Here is a 25692-nt window from a genome sequence, read left to right as displayed (position 1 = left end):
TATTAAGGTCGTTATACTTTTTGTGGTATTGAAAACACCATTATTAACAATATTGGCCATGTCCGTGATAATACCATGAAAGAGGTCATATTGGGTGACTACACAGAGTAAGGAGACTGATTATTCAATAGTTCTTTGGGAAATGTTTGTTGAGTTTGAATCTTTTCTCTCGAAGTGATTCACTCTGTGTTGCTGTTGACACTTTCGTTTGAATTATATGTTTGCTCTTTTTTGGACCCTTTTAGAGTGTATGTGCCATTATTGAGAGCATAGATTTTGTATCACGTTGAAAAACATTGTAGCTGTAGATTGATGATATGCTTGAACAACATTACCAATTGTGGGGGTTGATCTGTTCTCTATACGAAGCTTTGAACTATCTCACACACTAATCTCTTATACTATTTTTGTGTATGTGCATGAGGGAGAGGGAGACAGAGATCTGTTTTCATGAATGTGACTGAGATATGCTTTGATGAAATGTGAACATGGTCATGTAATCATGTTGAAAAGCTTCTGGCATGGGTACGTTTCCTTTTATACATTCTACCGAAAACCTTATTTCAACCACCCCACATTAGCGATCACCGGCCAAATAAATAATAGTAGAAGTGCTTACACGCCATGGTTAATCGATTTCATCAAAATGGAGTAGACTTTGTCACGGCCAGATGGTGAAGCTCGGAAAGGATTAATAGTACCTTAAAATTCTTCTCCATAGTAAATTTTCTTTCCTGTTCGCTCTATCTCTGACATGAGATAGTGTTGCCACCCTCTCCATTTTATAGCCTGAAGACTGGAGAGACCATCTCATGTTTTCAGTTATGGTGTTCTTATTGATTTCTGTCTGTCTTCAAGCCTGATGATTATAGAAAATTGGTTAAAATGGGCTCTAAGATTTAATGCCCTAGATTTGAAATTTTTCATGTTTGTGATGTTTGAATGACCATGGCGTGGAATTAATTTCTTAACGCCCAACCACCCATGAGAAAGGATATTTAGGACCCTCCACTCTGTAAATTGCATTTGAAAAAATGACCAATTGTGTTGGCCTTTTCTGATGGTTAAAACTTCCATTTATTTTTTATTTTTTATTTTTTTGTTTCAAATGAATGCCCTGTAGCGATATATAAATGGGTAGATACAGTGTCAAAAAATAACGGATACTTTTGGGGAGTTTGGTGAGTACGATAAATTGTACCTAATGCAAGTGGTGATACATCATGTTGCACTTTCAAGCTCATTTGGTTATACATTTGTTCCTGGTTTCTCACTTCAAAAGTCGAAGCTTAAAATAGCAAAAAAATTGTATCTAAACGAAGAAGAATCAGTGTTAAAAGATCAGAAAATTTGTTGTAGGTGAATGGATGCTTGAGAACCTTTTATTTGTGGTTAGATATACTTAGGTCTATTCATATTGTTATAATCAATCATTAACACATGTGAGTTGGGAAACTGCAGGATGTTCTCTTCTGCTCTTTTTTTAGTAATTTTCAAGTTGAAGACTTGCAGCATAGAAACTGTGAAATGATTGTTGCATTTACTGATGACCGGGTGACATTTGATCCAAGATTAATAAGTATTGACATTATGTTATATGTCAAAACCCGCTTCACATGTAGAATATGTATTCTAAGTGAACATTTGTTTTAAATGTCTTATAGCATTTGGTCTTCATGAACTACTTCAATAGAAATACGACAATATTGAAGTAGTTTGAATCATGATATTAGCTTTTTCTATGTAGAGATTGAACTCTCTAATTTGGCATAAAAGCAACTCAAAGTTCCTTACTCACAATCTTCGTTTTCGTGAAGTTGGAATAAGGATTCGAACCAACCTAAAGTCTAGGACAACTACAAATTGGTTGTTACAGTTTAGGGAACTAATGAGTAAGGTTATAATACTAATGCTAGGTTTCTTTCCTACACAAACAATAAAAAAAACATTAAGGTTTGAAATCATGCACTTAATACAAAATACAAATTATTAAAGAAAAGGTGGAGAGCTAATCCTCCTCATGTGAAACTAACATTTAGTTGTTGATTTGAAAAGGTTTATTTGATTCTTCCTAGACTCATAGACAAGCCCTAATGGAAGAAAATAATACGAGCGGAAATGCATTCATCTTTATCATTTCTCACAACTGTAATGCCAGATTTCTTGGGAACAACGTGTATTGGACTTACCCAAACATTATCAGAGATAGGGTAAATAATACCCGCATCGAGTAATTTTAAAACTTCCTCTCGTACCACATCTTTCATGGTAGGGTTTAGTCGACGCTGCGGTTCACGCGACATCTTAGCATTTTCTTCAAGGTGTATGCGATGGGTGCACACAGTAGGCGCAATGCCTTTAATGTCATCGAGGGACCATCCAATAGCAGAACGATGTTGTTGAATGACATTAATTAAACGAGCTTCATGATCGTCAGTTAATTGTGAAGAAATGATAACTGGGTGACGACCATTTGGATCAAGCTGTACGTATTTTAATTCCGAAGGAAGAGGTTTTAAATCAGGGGTGGGCGGAGTGGGTATTAAAGATTCTTGAGGAAAGTCATCATCCATGCAGTAAACAGATTGATGTTCATCCAAGTTACTGGACATTACAGTCGTAGGGTCAAATAATGGTATTGACTCTAATAACTCATTTACTTCTTGTGTATAATCATCGTCCTCAAACTCGGATTCGCTAAATGAAAGAAATTGGTACACTTCATCTTCTGGAAACGAGTTTGTTAAATACTCTTGCGAAATGCTGTCAACCCTATTCACCTCACCATCAATGTCAGGCTCTGGAATTTGTTTCATCAATTTGAACACATTTACCTCTACCGATAGATTTTCGAAGGACATGGTCATTGAACCATCCCTACAGTTAATAAGAGCATTAGCAGTTGCTAGGAACGGACGTTCTAAGATGATAGGAATGGAATCACATGCAACTTCTGTATCCAAAATAACAAAGTCTACAGGATAGAAGAAGTCTTGGACCTTTATGAGGACGTTTTCCACAATTCATTTTGGATACTTTATGGAACGATCGGCTAACTGTAAAGTCATGGTGGTAGGTTTGAGCTCATGAAGACCTAGTTGTTTAAATAAGTAATATGGAAGTAAGTTCACACTAGCTCCTAGGTCTAAGTAAGCTAAAGAGTAGGCCGATATATTTGTCACCTAAGGTGCATGGAACCGTTGGTCTACCAGGGTCTTTGTATTTGACTATACCATTGTGTTCTATGATGGATGGAAATTATTCAGTGAGGAACACTTGTTGAGGAACATTAGTTCTCCTTTTTGTGGTGCACATATCTTTCATAAATTTTGCATGTTTTGGTAATAGTTTTAAGGCATCGAGAAAAGGCAAGTTGATCGTCAAATTTTTAAAACTCTCTCGAATTTCAGCAAAGTTCTCATCAGGTTTATTCTTTGCCAAGTGTGCAGGAAACGGTGCCTTAGGACAAAATTTGGAAAAGGGGTCTTCTTGCTTATTTCCTAAATTTTGAGATGTTGACTTTGTTTGATCTGGTGAATCGTCCGTAGGTTCATTATTAGAAATAGGTTCATTGGAACCTTCGGATTCCTTTGGTTGATCATCCGCATCGTATTTGATTGTCTACCTTTTTCCGGATCGTAGAGTAGTGATTGCATGCACCTCACCTTGATTGGAGGTGCTTGTACCGAAGTGCATTAGTAAGTTCAAAGGTCGTGTTTCTTTGGTTTAGGGTTTGGAACCGCTTGTCGAGAAACACGCCTTTTCTCGACTCTTTTCTTGCGCCAATTGTTGAAGTGATTGTTGGATAGCGTTAAAATTTGAGATTTGTTGGTTCATGTAGGCTAAGAAAGTCTCGTTTGACCTATCCAAAACGGGTTCTTGTGAGGTTCAGGCAGCGTAGTAGTAGTAGTTCACGACTATTACCGGAGAAGTTTTGGGATCCGGATTAATTTGGAACAAGGTCGCGGTTGGTTTGATAGTTAGCATTGAATTATTTTGAAATTGACCTTGTTGGTATTGTTGATTATTTCCTTGGCGGTATGGAATAAAATTGTTGGTAGGTCGAAGCAGTGGATTAGCTAAAACACGGAGGAGCCCCCATTTGTTGTTTTTTTTGGCTTGGCGAAATTCAGATGTTGTCTCCACGGTGCATTGGGAATGTTGAATGCACATGCCTCCTCCGATTGTTTAGTAGGGAAGCATATAACAAGGGACAATATGCATCGGGATGGTCGGGACTAAGACAAAGGACACATGGGGGCGATGTCAACGCGTTCATGACCGGTTTTGGTAGTTGATCGTTTACTTGAACCGCAAGGGCATCTACTTTTTAGTTAGGGATTCTATCAAATTTTTATTTTGGGATCGGGTTTTACCTCAAAAATAGATGTGGCCTTTGTAACATTGTCCTTTGATGACCGAGACGACTTCGGTGTTACCCCGGTGTGTACCTTTTTTTTTTGTTTTTCAAGAAAAGTATAAGCTTCGGTAGCTCATTTGTCCATGAAGCAACCGCCGTTCATTATATCAAGAGTTTCTTTTTGATGATCAGAAAGACCATTAAAGAATGAACGAACAAGGACGACTTTGTCCGGTTGGTGATGATGACATTCTAATGAAGATCAATAAAACGACTCCATGCTTACGTAAAGGATTCATGAGGATTTTGACGAAAATTTAATTTTTCAAGCATTTGGTTTTTTTTTCTGAGTGTAAAACTGAAGTATGAAAGCTTGAACTAGTCTATTCCATGTATCTATGGACTGTGGTTGTTGTCCCGCTAGCGGATTGACGCTTTTTCCGCTTAAAGTGAATGGAAACAAATCGAAGCAAAGAGTTGTTCCTTAGAGCTCTTTGGATGGTGAAATGTTGTTGCCACTTGTTGAAGCCTAGGAAGATGATTGTAAGGTTTTTCGTGCTCCAAAACCATGATATATAGGTAACAAACTGAAAACGTTTGGTAGGATACTGAAAATCACCGACAATGTCCTCAAGTTTGATGCGGGGAAGAAGGTCCTTTCTGTAATGCGATATAGAAGTTCGAGAGGGGCTTCTCTCATTGGTGGAGGGAGGATCCGCCATAATGACGAAGTTGATGGCTTACGAAGGATTGTGATGAAGGTAATTAGCAGAAGAAGAACAATTTTTAGGTGAGAACTTACGCAATTGCTTATCGTATTTTTTTCGACGATAGGTATATTCAATTTCTTTAGTGGAACCAGACCTTAATCTCATGCAAGCATAAAATTAGATCTAACTGACAGAAAGAATTTAGTAGGACTCGAATTTTATTATTATCTTAAGCATTAGAGTTGAAGAACATATGCCTAAACTACTGCTAACGTAGCAGTGAAGCTAGGAATACGTGTGCATAAACCAACAGCCAGGTCACAAGAGAGATATGAGGGAGGCTTTCCGTGCAAGCACGGTTCTAATTAAGTAACCTCAATCTTTCAAGTTTCCTAGACACCATTAGAATATGATTAAGATTTATGGAATTAAAATTTATGCAAAGGCGGTATTAATGTTATTTTATTTTATTTTATTTTATTTTAATTTTTTATTTTAATTTTTATTTTAATTTTTTTTTTTAAGATTTATGCAAGGGTTAAAATACAAACATGGAAATACGATCTACTCATACAATACTAGGTGCAGTAGCATGTGAAGATACTCTACTCATATGTATAGCTATACGAATAGGCAAGCTTGTGTCATCGATAAATACTTCCATACGCATGCAGGGCAAATATACATCGAATAATGATATATATCGTTAATTTGTAAATCGATATTACGTAAACGATATATCAACGATAGAAGCAAATTTGAATCACTCATACGTATCTAAATACATTAGCATGCGAATATAGTATACATACGTAGAATAATACGACAAAACTAAACATGCAAAGTATTATACATAAACTAAAATACGACTCTTGTATTGCGTAATAATTCGATTTCGACAATACTCATTGAGATTGCGAATGTCATATAGAGAGCACTTTTACCCCGTAGGGTTTAGAAACAACTTACCCAACTCAGATTTTAACCCTCGTTGGAATGTTCTCCTCTTTCTTGACAAAATCGACTTATTAAACAACACCATTTTCTAAAATGATGATTTTGGAGGGGAAAACAGTTGATTTTGACCTCGAAAATGACCTTCACCAAGAAAAGCTTGGTGAAAAACAGCGTCTGTATTTGTCGAGATCTTTCGAATTGAGCTCACGGCGTGATTGAGAGAACCGTAGCCAAAGTTATGGCCAAAATACCAAAACACATCCTAATTACTATGTATAACTCCTAAGTTATAGATGAATATGCAAATAATCATCATTCAAATAATCACTAAAAACATTGACTTAGATATATATATATATATAAATATATATATATATATATATATATATATATATATATATATATATATATATAGCGGTTATTCATCATGATTCATATTAATGCATAATTCATGATTCATGCATAATTCTAGCCTAATATCGTAAATAATAATCCATAAATTTTTCCTAATACTACATACATGGCATTCATGCGAGAAAAAATGAAAAATAAAAATAAACGAAAATATGGAACCAGTAGCTTTCGCTAGTCCCAAAGAAATGAAACAGACGTTTCAATCCGTTGACGCGATTAATCCCAAAAGATATTGAATTATCAGTCTGAGGGCGGATAGTTAGGCTGGAAATGGATCAAGGTAGATCGGGGAGATCTTTGGTGGTTGGTTGAGGGAAGCAAACAAGCAATTTTGGTACCTGGAAGTGGAACGTAAAATCCGTGAGGGGAACAGGTCAAATGCGAGACAAAATCGAAAAAAAAAAAAAAAGTAACAAAAATGTAAGAACGAAAGAAAAGGAAAGAAAGGAAGAGAATGGGGGTTCCCCCTTGATGCAACTTCCGATCTGTAGCACAAGTCCTATGGCTTTAGAACAGCAGCGGCGCCATTTTGATATTAGCTTTTTCTATGTAGATATTGAACTCTCTAATTTGGCATAAAAGCAACTCAAAGTTCCTTACTCACGATCTTCGTTTCGTGAAGTTGGAATAAGGATTCGAACCAACCTAAAGTCTAGGATAACTACAAATTGGTTGTTACAGTTTAGGGAACTAATGAGTAAGGTTATAATACTAATGCTAGGTTTCTTTCCTACACAACCAATAAAAAAAACATTAAGGTTTGAAATCATGCACTTAATACAAAATACAAATTATTAAAGAAAAGGTGGAGAGCTAATCCTCCTAATGTGAAACTAACATTTAGTTGTTGATTTGAAAATGTTTATTTGATTCTTCCTAGACTCATAGACAAGCCCTAATGGAAGAAAACTTGATCCCTAGCATGTATGGTTCATTAAAGAGTTCATATACATGCTAGCAAGTGGAACCAAGCAATGACTTATCTCTAAGCTCATTACTTTGATTCCTAACTAGACACTACACCAACTATCATTTTGGGATAGGATGCGAGGTCTAGTTGTTATTCCTAACAACCCGCCAAGCCAACCACAAATATTCTCCCTCACATGAGATGGATTAACTCCCCAAAAGAAGGTTAGCTCATGATCCTTGGGATGATGAATTACAAACTAGAAGAACAAAAGAGAGAGAAAGAAGAAGAAGAAAACCAATTAAACTCACTTGCTTTTTATTTTTTAGAAGAAAACTAAGGTTTCCTCCATTAAAACTATTACAAGCTTTCTTACAAAAACTAAAACTAAAACTAAAAAATAGCTAATGAACTAAAAAATAATACAAAGTAAGGAAAATAAGTCAAGGGAGTAAATGGAGTGTCCCCCCCCCCTCTCCCCTTGTTTTGTTTTCTTCTCCATTTAAGAGACATCTCATTTCCTCCCATGTGAAACATCAAACCACATTTACTTCATTTTTATCCACCACATTAAAACAAAGTGACACCTTGCCTTTTTTTCTCTATTAACACCTAATCTAATTAATTACATGCAAGGTGTCAACTTTGCACCAATAATTTGTCATTTTTGTCTTGACATGCTCCATGATTGATGACTCATCCTATCTTGTGGGCCCGCATAGTGGGTCCTATGTGTAGTCTAGTGGCGGTCCGATCTTTGGGCAATTTTACAACTTCCCGCCTATGCGTAGAGTTCATCATCCGATTGTGCGAAAGCATCTCACTTGTCGATTCAAGTCCCGGGTTCAAGAGGTAGGAGAGCGGAAGTTTGACGCTTCGTGCTTGGATTTGGAAGAATTCATATATATGTCGTTCATCGTGCTTTATTGCAGGTTTAAACCATATTTCCATGTTTACTGCGAATACCTACAAAAGTATGAAAACATATTTATTTCATGATTATTAAACACATAGTTAACCAAATTTATATGTCTCAACGGGATTTCATAATATACTTTTGGGTGCTTATTCAAATCACTTATTCTTTTTCTCAATCTCCTTTGAATCTGTAATTTCGTTTTATTTCAATCTCTTTACTAATGGCTTCCATGTCAATGTCAAAGACAAAATTCACAATAGTAAAAGTTCAATCCATGTTTCTTATAGATTCTCAATATTCAAATTGGCAATGGATATGCCCCACATTTCATGTCATCGATCTTTTAAGATTCATTTTTAGGTCAAGCTGTAAACACCCTTCCTGTCCAACTCTTCAATTGATTTGCTATGCAATGTAGATTATTCCCTGAACAAACATTTCAAAAAGTTTTGTGATTATTTTCGTAATGATTTTGGTTTTCCAGGAACGATCTCTCATGAGTTAAATCTCTTTTCATGTTCACGGTGTTTGTTGGAATCCATTTTGTGCATTGATTTTACTTTTTGAATTTCATTGTGTTTATAACTAAAATTGAGGAAAAACCAGAAAAACAAAAATGTGACAATGGAGTATATAACTATATATCATGACTAAATGTGTGAAGGCTTGGGAGATGAGCTACTTAACCTGTTGTGAGTTTGTGACTTTATAATTGATACACATGAATAGTCCCACCTTTGAACATAATCAGGTCAAGCTGTAAACACCCTTCCTGTCCAACTCTTCAATTGATTTGCTATGCAATGTAGATCATTCCCTAAACAAACATTTCAAAAAGTTTTGTGATTATTTTCGTAATGATTTTGGTTTTCCAGAAACGATCTCTCATGAGTTAAATCTCTTTTCATGTTCACAGTGTTTGTTGGAATCTATTTTGTGCATTGATTTTACTTTTTGAATTTCATTGTGTTTATAACTAAAATTGGGGAAAAACCAGAAAAACAAAAATGTGACAATGGAGTATATAACTATATATCATGACTAAATGTGTGAAGGCTTTGGAGATGAGCTACTTAACCTGTTGTGAGTTTGTGACTTTATAATTGGTACACATGACTAGTCCCACCTTTGAACATAATTACCGTTGCTTCTTGATGTGGTCATTTCCTTGAGAAAGGAGGAACATTAATATGATAGCATAGGCAGGGTTATTCATTAACCTCTTTACATTGGGAATACATAGATTTAGAATTTACAAAAGCTAATAAAGATTTAAAATTTTGTGCTTTTTTATAATCTATTGATCAATTTGTTTATATTTACAACTCCTTGAAAGAATCATTATATTTACTCTTCAAAATAATCTATCAATATACATATATTATTTATTCAAGTGAATTTTAGATTTTTGAGTCATTAGCTATCTATGTAGCATGTCCGGCCATAGGCCGGGCCAAATGACTAGTTTTGCTTTAATATAGAGATGTGATATAAGAATAAAAGGATAAAGATATATTAGTCACATCACTACTCAAAAGTCAATCAGTTATTTCACAAATATAATTTTGACCAAGGTTGAATTGGGTCAAAGGACTAACTTATTTTCCGTTCACTATATATATTATTCTAGAGCCACAAAAAAAAAAAAAACAAAAAGATAACTCATAACTAGTTGGTGACGTAATAATATTATCCTAAAAACCTCCGTTTCTGGGCCCCACTATAATAATTTTGTTCTATCTTAGGTTTCCCCAAAAAGATCATAAATTATCTTCACTCAGTTTTTTTTCATACTTCTTCTCTTTGATCTGAAAAAAAACTTTAAGGTAACATCAATCTTAAATTCATTTTCAACCTCTTTTTATATCGTTTTGTTTTATTATGTTTTATTATATCTTAAATGGATAATATATTCTATCCTTATAAGTAGTAGTAGCAGCTTTTTTTTTCCATGTTGGTGTTGGGTGAAGGGTTTTTTTGTTGAGGTTTAGGATTGTTGTTGTTGAATCAAATGGCTCGGTTGGTTGTATCATACAAAGGTGGTTCGGGTCTTTGGGGATTATTCTCATCTGCTCCTGTGATTATCTTACTCTCATTATTTGTTGTTTATATTATTATAACTGGAGTGTGATCGTATGTTATTTTACTTTTGGTTTCATTTTCAAAAAGTTTGTTTTTTTAAACAAAAACTCTAAAGGCTTTTCTCAATTCCCTTTTCTTCTTTTCACATTTCAATCTTTGTTCAAAGGTCGAAACAACCTTATTGATATGTAAAAACGTTTAAATTCAAAAATTGAAACAAATATCTTCACTTGTGTTTTTTAAACTTTGCACTGGACCCTGAATTAACTTAACTTTGGGTCAGGCTGCTTTTGTGTCATATGTAAATGCGTGTTGCTGTGTTGTTTATCTTTTTAAAGATATTTTGTTATGTTTTACTGATGGAAGTATAATCCATAAATATTGTTGTTGTAATTTGGAAGTAAGGGATGCATAGGAAGTAGGTTATAATGTTCCCAATAGTGAAATCTCTTAGTTACTTTTTTATTAGTGTGGCCTATTTCCCTTTCCCACACAGTTTGAGTGTTGAAGTTCTTAGCTTGATTGTTTGAAATAGATGTTCTCTCTCTTTTTCTGCAGTTCCAGGCATCACGTAGTGCTAGTTCCTTGAAGTATCAGACTAAGAGTTTCATTAGTCATCGGAAAAACTTCGCTTCTAAGGTTAGAAATTTTGAGAACTTCTCATATTTGCTTAAATTGAGGTTAAAGTGTATTTAGTGTACTCCATAATTTGTTTTTATTCCATAATCTTGACTATAAGAGCTTGAAGTTTTGTACGTCCATTTAAGATATGTGTTATTCTTGTTTGGTGTACAGGTTTTGTGTTGCAGAACTCGTCCATTATCTCTTTCATCGTCATTGGTATGTTTTATTTGCCATTAGCATAAGACTTCAGCAATATGTCAATGTAATTGATTGCGAGGAGGGATCCCAACCTCCAATCCATACCCCATTTAGGAAAATGCTATAGGAGGCACATCCGGGATACATTATTACCTATTAATGGTGTCTCATCCCACTATAAAAGTACATAGCTGATAGTCCTTATAAAGAGGGCACAATATACCCAAATAAAGTAATAATTGACAGCCACATATCCTTTGTTCGTTGTAGCTGTAGATATGGTTGTATGTAATCAGTATCTGAGATCACTATACAGTATACACAGAGAAATAGTTACTGAGAAAATTCTGATTTATTTACTGCCACGGATTGCTCATATTTTTCCAGAGTAAGCAAGCCAGAGGGAGACTAATTTGTTCAGTTGCAACACAACCCCTACCTGCCGAGGTTGAAGAGAACAAAATGGATATCCCCAAGGAGATATTCCTGAAGGATTATAAGATGCCTGATTATTACTTTGATAAGGTATTTGAACTTTCTTCTAGGTACTCAAATATGTGAATTACTAGTCTATTGAAGAGCATGTTGCATTCATAAAGCATTTTGATGTGGATGTATTATCTGTTAGTATTAATAAGAGTTCATGTGCTCATCATGTGAAAGCTAGTCGTGTCGATATCTTGTCATATACTTTGTCTTTTTTGACATCCTGATTGTTGTTGTCATTGATATCATTATGAGCATATTTATTACTCTAATTATCATTGTTGTATTGTTATTGTCATTATTATATATGTTATATTTATTTATTTATGTTAATTGATTTGTGAAGATAATTTATCTGATGTACTTGTTGAACTGCTCTTCAGGTGGACTTGAAATTTACACTTGGAGAGGAAAAGACAATTGTCTCATCAAAAATAGTTGTTTATCCCAGAGTTGAAGGTAACTCTCTGGGCAGATTTTTAGGATGATTTAGATGAAACTTGTATGTTTAAACTTTTGTTATAACTTGGAATATATTCTAACTAAACCTAAAGTTTTTTTTTGTTTGTATGTCTTTAATGGTCAATTGGAGTTGCTGTATATAATATTTTAAAGAATTTTTTTGTCATTATATTCTAGTCTTTGTATCGTGGAGATTCCTGTTCATTACTCTTTTGTTTTGGTGACAGGTGTTTCTTCGCCACTAGTCTTGGATGGGCATGATCTGAAGCTTTTAACAATTAAAGTTAATGGAGAAGAACTCAAGGTAGGGTTCTTTTTCTTTATCTTCTTCCGTAGTTTGTTGGTGTGGGGTTGACCGAAGGTGAAGCTTATCAAAGGATTATACATGAGATTTATGTGTGTGAGGGTTGGAAAGTTGAATTACCCTATACATTATTGTGGGGCATTTCGTTTGAGTAACTATCGGTATTTTGAGAGCATCTGAACTATGCATGACTAGATTATTCTATCAGTAAAGGCTCTTTTTTTCGCGTGTGTCGTGGGTGGTCTAAAGCCTCTACAGAATTTAGGTGCTTTTTTTAAAGTCTTGTGTAGCTCGGTGGGCTTGGCTTGTATTCTTAGGTAGGGGGTGAAGGGTTATTTTCTTTGGTTTTTCTAGGTTTTATTTTTTTTTTCACTTATAATAGAGGTCTTGTGAGGATACTTTTCGTTTCTTAACGATATTTTACTATACCGAGCAAAAAAGAAAAGAATGTTGTGCAAAAGATGATGGTGAGTATGGGAATATGGGTTGCTAAATATGAGAACTTCTAATTAACCGATTGATAACATTACGGAAGAATGCTATGTGCAGATTGTAAGGTGTAACTAGCTATCAAAAGGTATGTGAAGTGGAGTGAGTTGAGTGTAAAGAAATGTACACATACAACGATTAAGGATGCTCTCTTTGTGGTCATTTCCACTCATTCACTTTTAATATTATTGGGAGATTTCGTGCTATCTCATTCCGCAAAGTCTGGGGTGGTTTGGGTAGTCCCTTGATTGGTGTAGGAACTCATAGCTTCCTAGGTCTGAGGGCTCATTCTTCTGAAGGTAGCTGATCTTGGAATATTGAATGGGGGTGAGTAAGCTACTATGGAATGTTGAATGAGAGAAGTTTGAAGGATTGGAAGGTGGACGGGTATGGTAGGATATATCTTCTATTAGCTGGGGGTTAGGTTTGGAGAGGAAGGTTATCGACAAAAAACAAAAAGGTTTGGAGAGGAAGAGAAGATGTGATGGAGTGGTCATGTAATAAGCAGTTCAAGGTAAAATCTTCCTATGAAGTCAGCCAAGTATCAAGCGGAACTACTACAAGGAAGTGAGATAGTGTTGAATTTTCCATATAATAAGATATGGAATTATTCCAATCCCTGCAAAGTGGCTTGGTTTTATTTTCATGGGAAGCTTATCTAAGGGAATCCAAATTATGACTTTATTGATTAAGTGGGGATTGAAGATTCATAATAGTTGCTCTTTATGCTGGATTGAGGAGGATGAGGATCACTTGCTAATTATGTGTGAACATTCGATTGGTCTAGGGGAAGTTTGGGACCTAAAAGTCTACCATTTAAAGATTTCACTTGTAATTGGGACTCAATGGTTGGGTAGGGCAGCGTTTCTTTTGTAATGGAGGATGGGGTTAGGAACAGTTATTCTTAGCGGTTTGCTAAGGAAACTTACATCTCAACTGGGATTAATAATGTGGGTGTCTTATATTTCGTTGTTGTTGTTGGAATAAATAAAATTTTCTTTTACTGATTGAAAAAAAGAACGATTAATATAATAATAATAATGTTGGCCTCTTTCTCAATTTTGGATGAAGATAAGGATATTGACATGCTATAACAGTATTATTTTACTACATTCTGTACTTCAAGCTTGTCCTAAATTCTTCTATAATGTTGTCACAGAAAGAAGATTTCCACGTGGATTTGCGCCATCTGACGCTCCAATCACCACTGACTGAAACATTCACTTTGGAAATTGATACGGAAATATATCCTCACAAGAACACATCTTTGGAGGTGAAGCAAGCATTGACAGTTACTTCAAGTTGTGCTTGTGCACTACATTTTTTATTTGGCTTTAAGTATAATTGTTTCCTTTTCTGCAGGGGCTTTATAAGTCCTCTGGGAACTTCTGCACACAATGTGAAGCAGAGGGTTTCCGGAACATAACATTTTATCAGGTTTGTTTCAGTTATTTATTCCCTCGTGCATTCGTGCTACCTTCTGTTTGAACTGTTTAAAGTTTATTAATGCATTTGTTTCTCATGTTAGGATCGCCCTGATATTTTGGCAAAGTACAGTTGCTGGATTGAAGCTGATAAGACCCTGTATCCGGTTCTATTATCTAATGGGAACCTCATAGAACAGGGAGAACTCGAGGTAACAATTTACTTCTCTTTCTGTTTGGTCTTTGAGGTGAAATTACTCTAGTCAGTTATTTCGTAGTTAATTTTCCATCTTATTGCAGGGTGGTAAACACTATGCCCTTTGGGAGGACCCATTCAAGAAACCTTGCTATTTGTTTGCGTTAGTTGCTGGAAATTTGGCAAGCAGAGATGACACGTTCGTCACTCGCTCAGGCCGGAAGGTTTCTCTTAGGATCTGGACACCTGCAGAGGATCTACCTAAGACAGTTCATGCCATGTATTCTCTAAAGGCAGCCATGAAGTGGGACGAGGATGTAAGTTTTCCGTGGCTCAATTTTAATCTGCATTCTTCCTTAACTATTTGAGCAATTTCTAAAGCTAGTCATGCTAATTTTTTTCGCTGGATAGGTGTTTGGTCTTGAGTATGATCTCGATCTCTTCAATATTGTGGCTGTTCCAGATTTTAATATGTAAGTCCCTGTAGCTTGTGTCAATTTTCTCTGTATATATATATATATATATATATAAGTACCAAACTTTTCTAAAGAAGCACACTTATGCAACTATATTGGCTGTTTGTCGTGACTGTGTTAGGTACTACTGCTACTATTATTATTATTGTTGTAGTTATTATTATCATTGTTGTCGGTAGTAAAACTTTTGGTAATAGTCAGAAACTTTTATTTCATGACTGATTGTATACTTTCTGAACCTCTTGCCAGGGGAGCAATGGAAAACAAGAGTCTGAATGTAAGTTAGTTCATGATTGGTGAAAGAGTACTTTTTGTGATATGTACCAAATTCCTGCTTGGTCTTTATCTTGTTTTCATATACTGTCAGATTTTCAATTCAAGACTTGTCCTGGCATCTCCTGAAACCGCATCTGACGGAGATTATGCTGCAATTCTTGGAGTTATTGGTCATGAGGTAGGGTTTTTTGCTCCAACTTATATATGGTATTGCTAGTTCAGTTCTTGTTCTACCAAGTAGGTATTCATAGCCTTGCATGTTTTCAATTTTGCAGTACTTCCACAATTGGACTGGCAACAGGTTGGCACAAATCTTAATTTTTTATTTACTTACATTTCGTTTCATTCTTTCATGTAATATGCGTGTGTGCTGCTCGACTTTTTCCTTTGTTTGCTCTAATGGTTAAGCAGTAATAAAACTATTAATTGCAAGCTGCAATTTGTCACCACCTCCACCTCAAGGCTCCAATTCATTTGGGGCAGGGTGCTCTTTTCTTTGGTTAATTGTTGCTAGCTCCATCATTAGAGCAAGCATATTTTCATTCAGATTAAGTTTCTCTTCTTAGTGAATAAATTGTTTTGGCAGGGATTAAGCTTTCATAAACTACATACAACTTGCAGAGTGGTACTAGTATTGGGAGTGTTGTTACACTTTCTTGTAGATACACAATTTACGAAGAAAATATTTTGAGAAACTACATTTCATAAATACAAACATGACGATTGAGCATAGATAAATCAGAGAAAGTTGAGAGATATTATTTGAAGGTAAGGATATGTAACATATTCCCGCTGAAGAGAAAAGAAAATAAAAAGGAAAGGCTGAAGAGAAAAGAAAGGAAAGGACATGATTTGTATGGATGCTGAGAGAGAGATCCCTGATGTTTAGGCTAAACGTGTAATAATGTTTAGGATAAGCAGAATTGGTTTTAGTCTATAATTGGGTTTATCCCGAGTTGAAAATGTAAAACACTGACTAAATTATTCATACATGAAATAGAAAGGACGCCTAGAGGAGACACATTTTCTATAACATTGATAAGATATTCTTCTAAGTACTTACAAACGTGGATAATTGTTTTAGAGTCTCTAACGTCTCTGCTTCACATGATTGAGTATTTTTTTCCACGTTAAATTTCTAATTAAAAAGGTGGGTACTGTAGATAATTTATTTTCTGAGTTTACGTTTTAATTCCTCGTGGCACTTAATAAGTATAGATCTGTCGAATCTTGGTAAAGAGTTTCGTTCCATCTTGCTGTAGAGTGACATGCTGTGACTGGTTCCAGCTCAGCCTAAAGGAAGGCCTCACTGTCTTCCGTGATCAGGTAATCCCTCATCCTCCTTTCTTCTGTCAATTGGTGATAGAAGGATGCTTAGATGATTTCATTTTGAGATTTTAAATCTGCAAAACTCTCTCACAACTTACAGGAATTTTCATCGGACATGGGGAGTCGTCCAGTTAAGCGGATAGCTGACGTTTCAAGGCTTCGCTGTTCTCAATTTCCACAGGTTTCTTACTTTTTGGTTTTGTAAATATTAGGGTTAACTAGTATTTACACCCCCCCCCCCCAGATGAGCCAATTAGGATTTCCCCATCACTAGATGGGGAAATTAGGCCCCCCCCCCTCATGTACACACAAAAAAGAAGTCAACTTGGGTTGACTGTTTTTTTTTGTGTATTTGGGGGGGAGACCCTAATTTCCCATCTAGTGGGGGGGGGGAGTAATACTCGTTAACCCTAAATATTATTTCCTTAGCCTTTTGTTTTCTTCTTTTGTCATTCAGCAATAATCTTTTGGCCCCATCTGTTCTCAGTTTATTGAGTAAGATGCTTTTTAAGTTAATTCATCTGTAATGTGACGTATCTAATTAAATCAGATGGACACAAATCTAGTGATTAGGTGTTACAGGGACTTCTTCCTGGTTTTCTTGATCATGGATTTTGAAGTTTTATGTGTACTTTTTTTTTTTTTTTTTTTTTTTTTTCTGATCGTAAAATTCACTGTGTAAATAATAATGATAATAAAGAATTACAATGTTTTAGGGTTCAAGTAGCAAATTTTATGTATTATGAATTAGGAGAGCTGTTTGCCGATTAGGCTTCTTTGAGTATCTTGTCTTTGCTCCTACTGAAGGAAGTGAACTATTCAGTCTATGTTCTTACATGCTTCATCTAAAGGCTGATGTTTGCTGGCGATTTTCTAGGATTCTGGTCCCATGGCTCATCCTGTACGACCACATTCTTATATCAAGGTTAGTAACTACTAACACATAATTTCTACGATCTATGTTAGTAGAGGTACTCCAGCTATAGTAAGGAATTGCTTGTAAAATGATATAAAAGAGTTCACAGATATAACTTTCGGCATAATGCCTACAGGCTACATCCACAGATAATCGTTGATAATTTATCCGTTATACAAATCAACAATAATACGATTGTTAAATTATGAAAAAAAAATCTTTCCTTCTTCCTCATTCGTCTCCATCTCGTAGGGCCCCTTGGTTTTGTAACCACTCCTGATGATAATGTAACTGTTGCAATTACTCCTTCGTATTTATAACATTCAATATGTTCATATAGTATCCGACACAGATAGGTGGAAATTTATAACATATCCACATTTCTTTAAAAAAAATTATTTGTTCGGCTTGTCAATGTTTGCAGATTTAGGAGTATTTATTCCACAAGTATGTTAAATGAGCATATATAACATGTTATGTGGTACAGCCTGTAATTGCCGCCACATGTATTACGAAACCTGGGATTTTGCAAGTTGGCATACCGCCGGATATGTTTTTACCTTCCATTTATAGCAATCTCATTATTTTTATTTTTATGTATGGGTGTGGTTGTTTTTATTGGTCTTTGGCTACTCTTTAGTTTATTTAGTGCCTTACACATTACCCATCAGATTTTAATTGATAACCGCTGTGTTTCTTTTCACAGATGGACAACTTTTATACTGGTTAGCTTTTGTTCTCTTTCGTGATTTTACTATTGATCTGAAGTGATTGTGTGCTGTTGATTCTGATGTATTGAAATGTGTTGGCTGATGTTGTGCAACTTCATGATTGGCTATGACTCCTCATATGGGTCTATTATGGATTTCACCATAACAGTGACTGTGAGTCTTACTCTTTATCCCTCCTATATATACATATAGTTCCATTGTCTATTTCCTTACTAAAAAAGTTATACAAGGCCTAAAAGGTTTCTTATTTTCTGACTACAGGTATATGAGAAGGTTCGTTTTTCTTCTCGCAGCTCTTGTTCATCTTCATGTTGCACTATAACTTCATTTGGCAATTTAAGGATTGTGGATTATTGTTGTCATCTTTGATAGGGAGCTGAAGTTGTCAGGATGTACAAAACTTTGCTTGGGAGTCAAGGATTTCGAAAAGTAATATTTTGAATTTCAGTAGGCTTTAAGCAGATCAGTGTTTCACGCATTCACACCTATATGTACATGCAAAGAACTAATGATAATACTGTACTTTCTATATCAATTAGAATGATCCTTGTATATTAAATTTTGTTATATACTGCCAGCCGTGATTCACGAAATACCTTATATTCCAGGGAATGGATCTGTACTTTAAGAGGCATGACGGACAGGCTGTTACTTGTGAAGAGTTTTATGCTGCCATGCGAGATGCAAATGGTGCAAACTTCCACAATTTCTTGCTATGGTATGTCCATGCCTCTTCTTGGTATGGAGTATCTTCACTTTTTCATGGATGGAAGCTTATGATTTCAGAATAAATGATAAATCCCAGGTACTCTCAAGCGGGGACGCCATCTGTGAAGGTTACTTCATCTTTCAATGCTGAAGCCAAGACATACTCCTTGAAGTTCAGGTACCGATGATTTTTTTTTTGTTTGGGGGGGGACATATGAACATGTTCTTGGCTTCTTACTCTTGGAAACAGAGCTAATATATACCAATGCTTGTTCTTTTTCTTTCCAGTCAAGAGGTTCCTCCGACCCCAGGTCAATCTGTGAAAGAACCAATGTTCATTCCAGTGGCAGTTGGACTCCTCGACTCCAATGGGAAGGACATGCCTCTGACCTCTGTGTATCATGAAGGGATGCTTGAGCCAATTTCAACAAATGGTCAGCCTGTCCACACCGTGGTTCTTCAAGTAAAGAAGGTTGGTTCTGTATCTTTTATCGATAGAAAGTGTCTAATTTGGTTGGGTATGAGACTATGGGTCTCTGTCAGAATAACAGGAGATATAATTAATTTTAATTTCTATATATGTATTTCAAAATTTGTTTTACCTTTATAATATTTAATAAGTTTGAATTATAATAAGTTATGGTTTGACTTCTAATCTATATACGATAATTGCTGATTTTATCATTATCTGCTGCAAGCAGAAGGAAGAAGAATTTGTATTCTCCAATATCTCTAAGCAACCAATTCCATCTATCTTGAGGGGTTACAGTGCTCCTATCCGCCTTGATTCTGATCTCACTGACGATGACCTGCTTTTCCTACTTGCCCATGATTCAGATGAATTTAATCGGTATATCTTTCTATTGCAATTTTTTCTTCACATGTAATACCAGAAGATAGAATCTTCTAGAGATTAAAGGAATGCCTTAACTTATTCATATTGAAATGGATTGTTTTGTGATTCAGTTGGGAAGCAGGACAAGTACTTGCGAGGAAGATTATGTTAAGTTTGGTGTCTGACTTTCAGCAAAACAAACCGTTGGTTTTGAACCAGAAATTCGTGCATGGGCTAAAAAGTATACTTTGTGACACCAGCTTGGATAAAGTAAGAATTGTGATTAACTATTTCGAGATGCTGGTACAATTTTCTTCTATGCCAAATTCGGTCACATGGTTCTAATTGCTGTGGGAAATCAATGCTAGGAATTTATTGCAAAAGCACTTACTCTTCCTGGAGAAGGGGAGATCATGGATATGTTGGAAGTTGCAGATCCAGATGCAGTTCATGCTGTTCGGTCATTCATAAGAAAGCATCTAGCTTCCGAACTGAAAGCTGAATTCCTCAGCACGGTATGTAAATCAAAATAGTGGTACAAATAAAAAAAATATGAAATAAAGTTAAAAGATTATTTACTTTTTCGTTCTCATATCTCTTAGGTGTAATATGTATCGAGCAATTCGTTTGATGTGTTATATTTAATAGGTTGAGAGTAATAGAAGCACTGAACCATACATATTCAACCATTCTAGCATGTCCAGGAGAACCCTGAAGAATGTTGCTCTTGGTAAGTAACCTTATATTCGATCCCAAGTTTGTAATGATATACACGACTCTTTTTTTCTCTTCTTTATATTGTTTGTCTATATTTTTATTTCTTCTACAGCCTATCTGTGTTCACTTGAAGACCCAGAGATCACTAGCCTTGCATTGCATGAGTACAAAACTGCTACAAACATGACAGAACAGTTTGCAGCTATGGTAGCTATAGCCCAGAACCCTGGGAAAGCCCGTGATGATGTACTTGCAGACTTTTATAACAAGTGGGAGCATGACTTTTTGGTTAGTGAACAAACTCTGAATCATGAATTACAAGAACTAAAGAGCTGTTTGATGATCACTGTCTATTTTATACGCACTATCTCATTTTATTTCATTCTCATTGTATTCTTTAAAGTTCCATGCTTAGTAAAATAATGAGCAAATTTGTCAAAAAGTAGCTCTTACCACCTAAGAATGCCTTCGAATCAATTTTCTCTGTTTTTTATGTTCTTAAACTTTGGTGTTGAGTGGAGAGGCCAGTAACTTTTATACTATACTGCAAGGCCTTAAACATCCTATGTAGGACTATACTAAACACCTCAACACGCCCCCTCATGTGTGGGGTTACTTGTCTAACACGTGGGCAACATACTTGTGTAACATGGAGCTTTAGGACCATCCAACTCAAAACCAATTGGTGATGAGTCAGTAACTTTTTTTTACTGTAGTAGAAGGCTTTGTACGTCCCATGTGGTTTATACTAAACATCTCAACACACCCCCTCATGTGTGGTGTTACTTGAGCCTAACACGTGGACAACTTGCATCTTAAGCTTTAGGAGCATCCAACTCAAAACCAATTGGTGATGAGTGGAGAGGCCTTGTAACTTTTGTACTATACAGCCAATACTACAAGGCTTTAAACATCCCATTTGGGACTATACTAAACATCGCAATGTATGTTAAAATGCTTTCAAGGAGGTAGCTTGTACTATTTTTTGGGGAGACAACGAGTATGAACCCTCAATCTTTGGCAAACACACATGACGAATGGAAAACAGAGGACCCAAAACAATTACAAGTAAAACCATTATACTTACACAGACGTACACGTTAGCAAATAGTTTAGTAATAGTAGTTAGCATCACTCTTGGTGCAAATTCTCAATTTTGCAAAAACCGTTCTACAATATATGTTTCCCGCTCCATAACAATTGCTTTTATTATGCACTGGCATTCAGTGTCAGCAACTTGGCACCTCACCACCCCATTCTCATTGCAATCTAGGGGCCTTCCCCAAATTTATTCCATTTATATTTTTTATTTTTTGAAGTTCATTGAAAGTTAAACAAGGAAACAACCTTGCATGTGCATCCCACCGCTCTCACGGACACCGCAATTGTTTGAAATTTAAGAATATAATTCAAGTTGCAATAGCAATTTTTTGTCAACTAGTCTTGATTCTCGACAAAATTATCTTATATTTGCCGCGATCTCAGTTGTTTTGATTCCAAGCTGCTACAGCCGACAAAATTCTTATCTTGAAGCAAGCTGAGAACTCATATATATTATTCTTTCCTTTGTTACCTGTTAAGAACTTAAGATTTATAGTGTGTCCCACATCAGGTTTACGCCATGCATAATAGTATATAAGTTTGTGGGGCCTCTCATTGCTAATTGTTATTGAGTTGGATATTCCAAATTTAACATCACCTACTGACCAAAGCATTGTAGTCACTATCAAGTGCTGAGCATATCACACGATTACCCTTTTCAGTTCACAATGATATTGTTGCTTCCTGATTCATGTTTCTTACTGTTTCCAACATGTCTTCTGTTGCCAAAAGTGGCTCACTCAAAAATTCTCTTTTGCAATACTTACAGTATCACAAATTTTTGCTTTTTCAGGTTGTGACTAAATGGTTTGCTCTTCAATCCATGTCTGACATTCCTGGGAATGTTGAGAATGTACGGAAACTGTTGAAACATCCTGCTTTTGACATGCACAATCCTAACAAGGTGAATGGATGTATTAACTTGACAAATTGTCTCACATGTAATTTAATCAAGTCCCCACATCAAACATCCGAAAACATTTGTTGTGATGGATTGGAAGTTTGGAACTAGCACCCTTATGTAAATCCTTTACTGTTATATCATATTTTGTTACCTTCTTGAATCAGGTTTATTCACTTATTGGAGGGTTTTGTGGGTCGCCTGTAAATTTACATGCAAAGGATGGATCTGGATACAAGTTCTTGGGTGAGATTGTGGTGCAACTTGACAAAATAAATCCTCAGGTTTGTTAGCAAAACCAGTTTTCTTTTAATTTTGAGATTTCATAGAGAATATGTGAAGATTGCTACTACAAAGAATGTGGTTGAGATTTTTTTTCTGGAAACCGAAAAAATCTTCATTTTTAAGCCTTGTGATTCTTAGGTTTCTTCATTAAAACTTCACGTGAAAGAAGTGAAACATAGCTGGTAGCCTTGTGCCTTCTGAGTTTCGGTTTTTTTATTCAACTGGTTTCTCACTGTGCGTTTATGCTCTGCTGGTTTATTCCTGCTATGGTTAAAGTGATACGCTATGATTACTGCCTATTTGCCTGGTAATCACAGCGGAGAAGTTATTCTAGGTGGATAACATAGCAAAAAAGTTATTCTTCATGGTCACCTGAGAGAAGATTAAAGAAAATATTCTTAATATTTGTTAGAGTCAATGTTGCAAATTTGGTTTAATAATAATGATATGCACCAATCTATGTCTCAAAACCTACAAGGTTGGTGTTGTCTTATTCTTACCTTTCTTAGACGCTCCGAACATTGTTAGCTACAATTCCACTTTTTATTTGGAAAACATCATACACTTGCGTAGTATTTTCCTTTTGCCAGGTTTCAAAATTAAAATGGTGGGTGGATGTGGCCCCTAGTAGGTAGCATCTTTAGATGAGGAATGATATTCTAAACGACCACTTTCAAAGTGGTTAGTTTGGTCTTTGGTAACATCGTATTGGTCCTCACGAATCAAACCAGATAATACCTGAATACCTTAGGTGTTAATAAACGCAGCTAGACGCGTACTTGCAGTTTCGATTATTTGGGGGGGGGGGGGGTTGGAATTTATGAGGGTGTAGCTCCAAATGTACATTCCTAGTTAGTCTGTTCTTCTCATTCTGGGTTTTTTTTGTTGGTCGCATGCACCCACTAATGTTGCATGGTTCGCAGGTTGCCTCCCGTATGGTGTCAGCCTTCTCAAGATGGAGGCGTTATGATGAAACCAGGCAAGCCCTAGCTAAGGTACTGTAACATTGACATTGGTTTCCCCTTCCTTTTTCCTGTTATATAACTATGATTTCCTTCTTTCACTAATTTAAGAAATGTGCTTTGTTTTGTTTTTTTGTTATTAAACTACTATGATGTTTTGCAGGAACAATTGGAGATGATTGCATCTGCCAATGGGCTTTCGGCGAATGTGTTTGAGATTTCCTCTAAGAGCTTAGCTGGGTGATTCTTTCTGTAACATGTTAAAATTCTACTCTTCTGAACTTATATTTTGATGGACAGTGTTAATGTTAAGGATCATATCTGGGAGGACTCCGACAAGAAGTTAATTGCGTGAATAAAATTTTGAAACCTCGTCTTTTGTAAGCAGTTATAAGTGTTTTTCAGAGAAACTAAAACATATATTATTGGTTTTTTGTACTTTTGGTTGGATTGATAAGTTGATTTTGTTTATAGTTCCCTATAGTTTATACATTGTAGAAATGTGTCCTTTTCTTGTCTTGCTTATATGGAACAGTTTGCTGGTCCACTTTGCAACATGTCATATTGCTGTAAATTGAATTTGATATACTGTTCCACTGGATGGTGTATTTGGAAGGCTGGTAATTAGTTGCTCTAAAATTTGTCTCAGGACCACTAAACAATCTGATTTATTTTATGAAATAGTTTCTGAATATAAATATGATCGGAGTCATCAGATAATCACAGTGCTGATCAGAATTTTGGTAGAGCTTGAAAGCCTTTTATACATGGGACTCAAGTTCTTTCTACAAGAATAAGTAAATACATTCAGGGCCTTTGACAGAACCCCCTCTATTTTCGGTGGTTGCCTGGTAATCAGGGAATTCATCCATTCTTTTTTCTTTTTCTTATTTTCCGGCGAGTTGGGAAATACATTCCAGAAGCGGAGGAACTTCTGCGGGTCGTATTTGTGTGTTTGATAATTGGACGGCAGGACTGTAGCATTTGGGAGCTGGTCTGTGAAACATATTCGCATGCTAGAAATGACTTTATAAAAAGACCATCTCAAATCCTATTCACTACGTTCAGAAGCTGATGTCCTCGATCCTCTCTTTTAATGGTGTTAGAGCAAAGTCCAAAGTGATTGAAACTTTAAAAAGCGTTTCCAATGGAGCTGCTACATGGTCTCTAAATTTAGCTGGTGTTATAAACCCAGCTAAACTTAAAGACCTCATCTAAAAAAGGCTTCTGAATTTAAGTTGAAGGACTCACAAAAATTGCGCATTTTGTTGTGTTACCAATTGTGGAATAGCTTAGTTTGGAAACCTGTATGAACTTTGAACTAAAATTAAAGCGTAGTCTTGTTTGTGGCCACAGAAGTTGTCCCAAAATTTCTTTTTCATACAAGTGTTGTCATCCCGTGAATATACACACTCATGGGGGACGCGATTATTGGTACTGCTAAATGTGTGAATAGTGAGAGACAATTATTGGTACTGCTAAATGTGTGAATAGTGAGAGACAAATGTTTAGGTATTACCTATATTATACATACATAATAAAGGCAAAATACGATTAATGGAGAGTTGAATTGAGCAGAGAAATTATTTAAGAGAACATTTGAAAATCTCTTATTTGACCTTTCTTGTTTTTCAATGTTCTCTTCGCACGCAAAAAACCTAACTAAAACATTTTGCCTTAATTCTAGTGAATTATATGATGAAGTATGGCCAAGATTGTAATGCAAATCTTTATCAAGATAAAATTTGTATCACGAGATGGAATGAACGTGTTAATGATGGCCTCTATCACTTCATGGATGCATAGGTAAACAACTGACACTTCACTTCAACATCCCGATCAACAACAAGAAAAACAAAACAAAAAACAACATGCATTAAGTAATTGGATTTTCTTTTTTAACAAACTATAAAAAAGTCT

The 25692-nt window shown here is 35.6% G+C and overlaps 1 protein-coding gene across 1 annotated transcript; it reads left to right on the top strand.

Annotated features, from left to right (window-relative positions):
- Window positions 1-10200: 10200 nt before the first annotated feature.
- Window positions 10201-24159, top strand: LOC147495029 (puromycin-sensitive aminopeptidase-like). Its single transcript, XM_086569518.1, has 32 exons — window positions 10201-10347; window positions 10911-10991; window positions 11148-11192; window positions 11562-11699; window positions 12044-12119; window positions 12350-12426; window positions 14075-14188; window positions 14278-14352; window positions 14444-14551; window positions 14640-14852; window positions 14947-15008; window positions 15261-15288; window positions 15379-15465; window positions 15563-15588; window positions 16550-16613; window positions 16717-16797; window positions 17494-17541; window positions 18239-18257; window positions 18412-18416; window positions 18636-18692; window positions 18872-18981; window positions 19069-19149; window positions 19260-19443; window positions 19673-19821; window positions 19938-20076; window positions 20175-20321; window positions 20455-20536; window positions 20636-20811; window positions 22418-22528; window positions 22693-22809; window positions 23734-23805; window positions 23936-24159. Exons 1-32 carry the CDS (start codon window positions 10282-10284, stop codon window positions 24014-24016), a joined length of 2919 nt encoding a protein of 972 aa, XP_086425644.1. The 5' UTR covers window positions 10201-10281; the 3' UTR covers window positions 24017-24159.
- Window positions 24160-25692: the final 1533 nt, after the last annotated feature.

Source organism: Coptis chinensis, chromosome 6 (genome assembly GCF_015680905.1).
Source record: "Coptis chinensis isolate HL-2020 chromosome 6, ASM1568090v1, whole genome shotgun sequence".
Classification (NCBI taxonomy): Eukaryota; Viridiplantae; Streptophyta; class Magnoliopsida; order Ranunculales; family Ranunculaceae; genus Coptis; species Coptis chinensis.
The sequence above is the reverse complement of the archived record's forward strand: the minus strand, read 5'-3'. Positions and strand labels throughout refer to the sequence as shown.

What these genes read in the sequence shown, in the direction of transcription:
- LOC147495029 (XM_086569518.1), top strand. Translation starts at nt 10,282, where the DNA reads ATGGCTCGGTTGGTTGTATCATACAAAGGTGGTTCGGGTCTTTGGGGA. An exon ending in GGAGTCAAGGATTTCGAAAA is followed by an intron (nt 18,693 to 18,871) that starts GTAATATTTTGA and finishes CTTATATTCCAG; the next exon opens with GGAATGGATCTGTACTTTAA. An exon ending in CCAGGCAAGCCCTAGCTAAG is followed by an intron (nt 23,806 to 23,935) that starts GTACTGTAACAT and finishes GATGTTTTGCAG; the next exon opens with GAACAATTGGAGATGATTGC.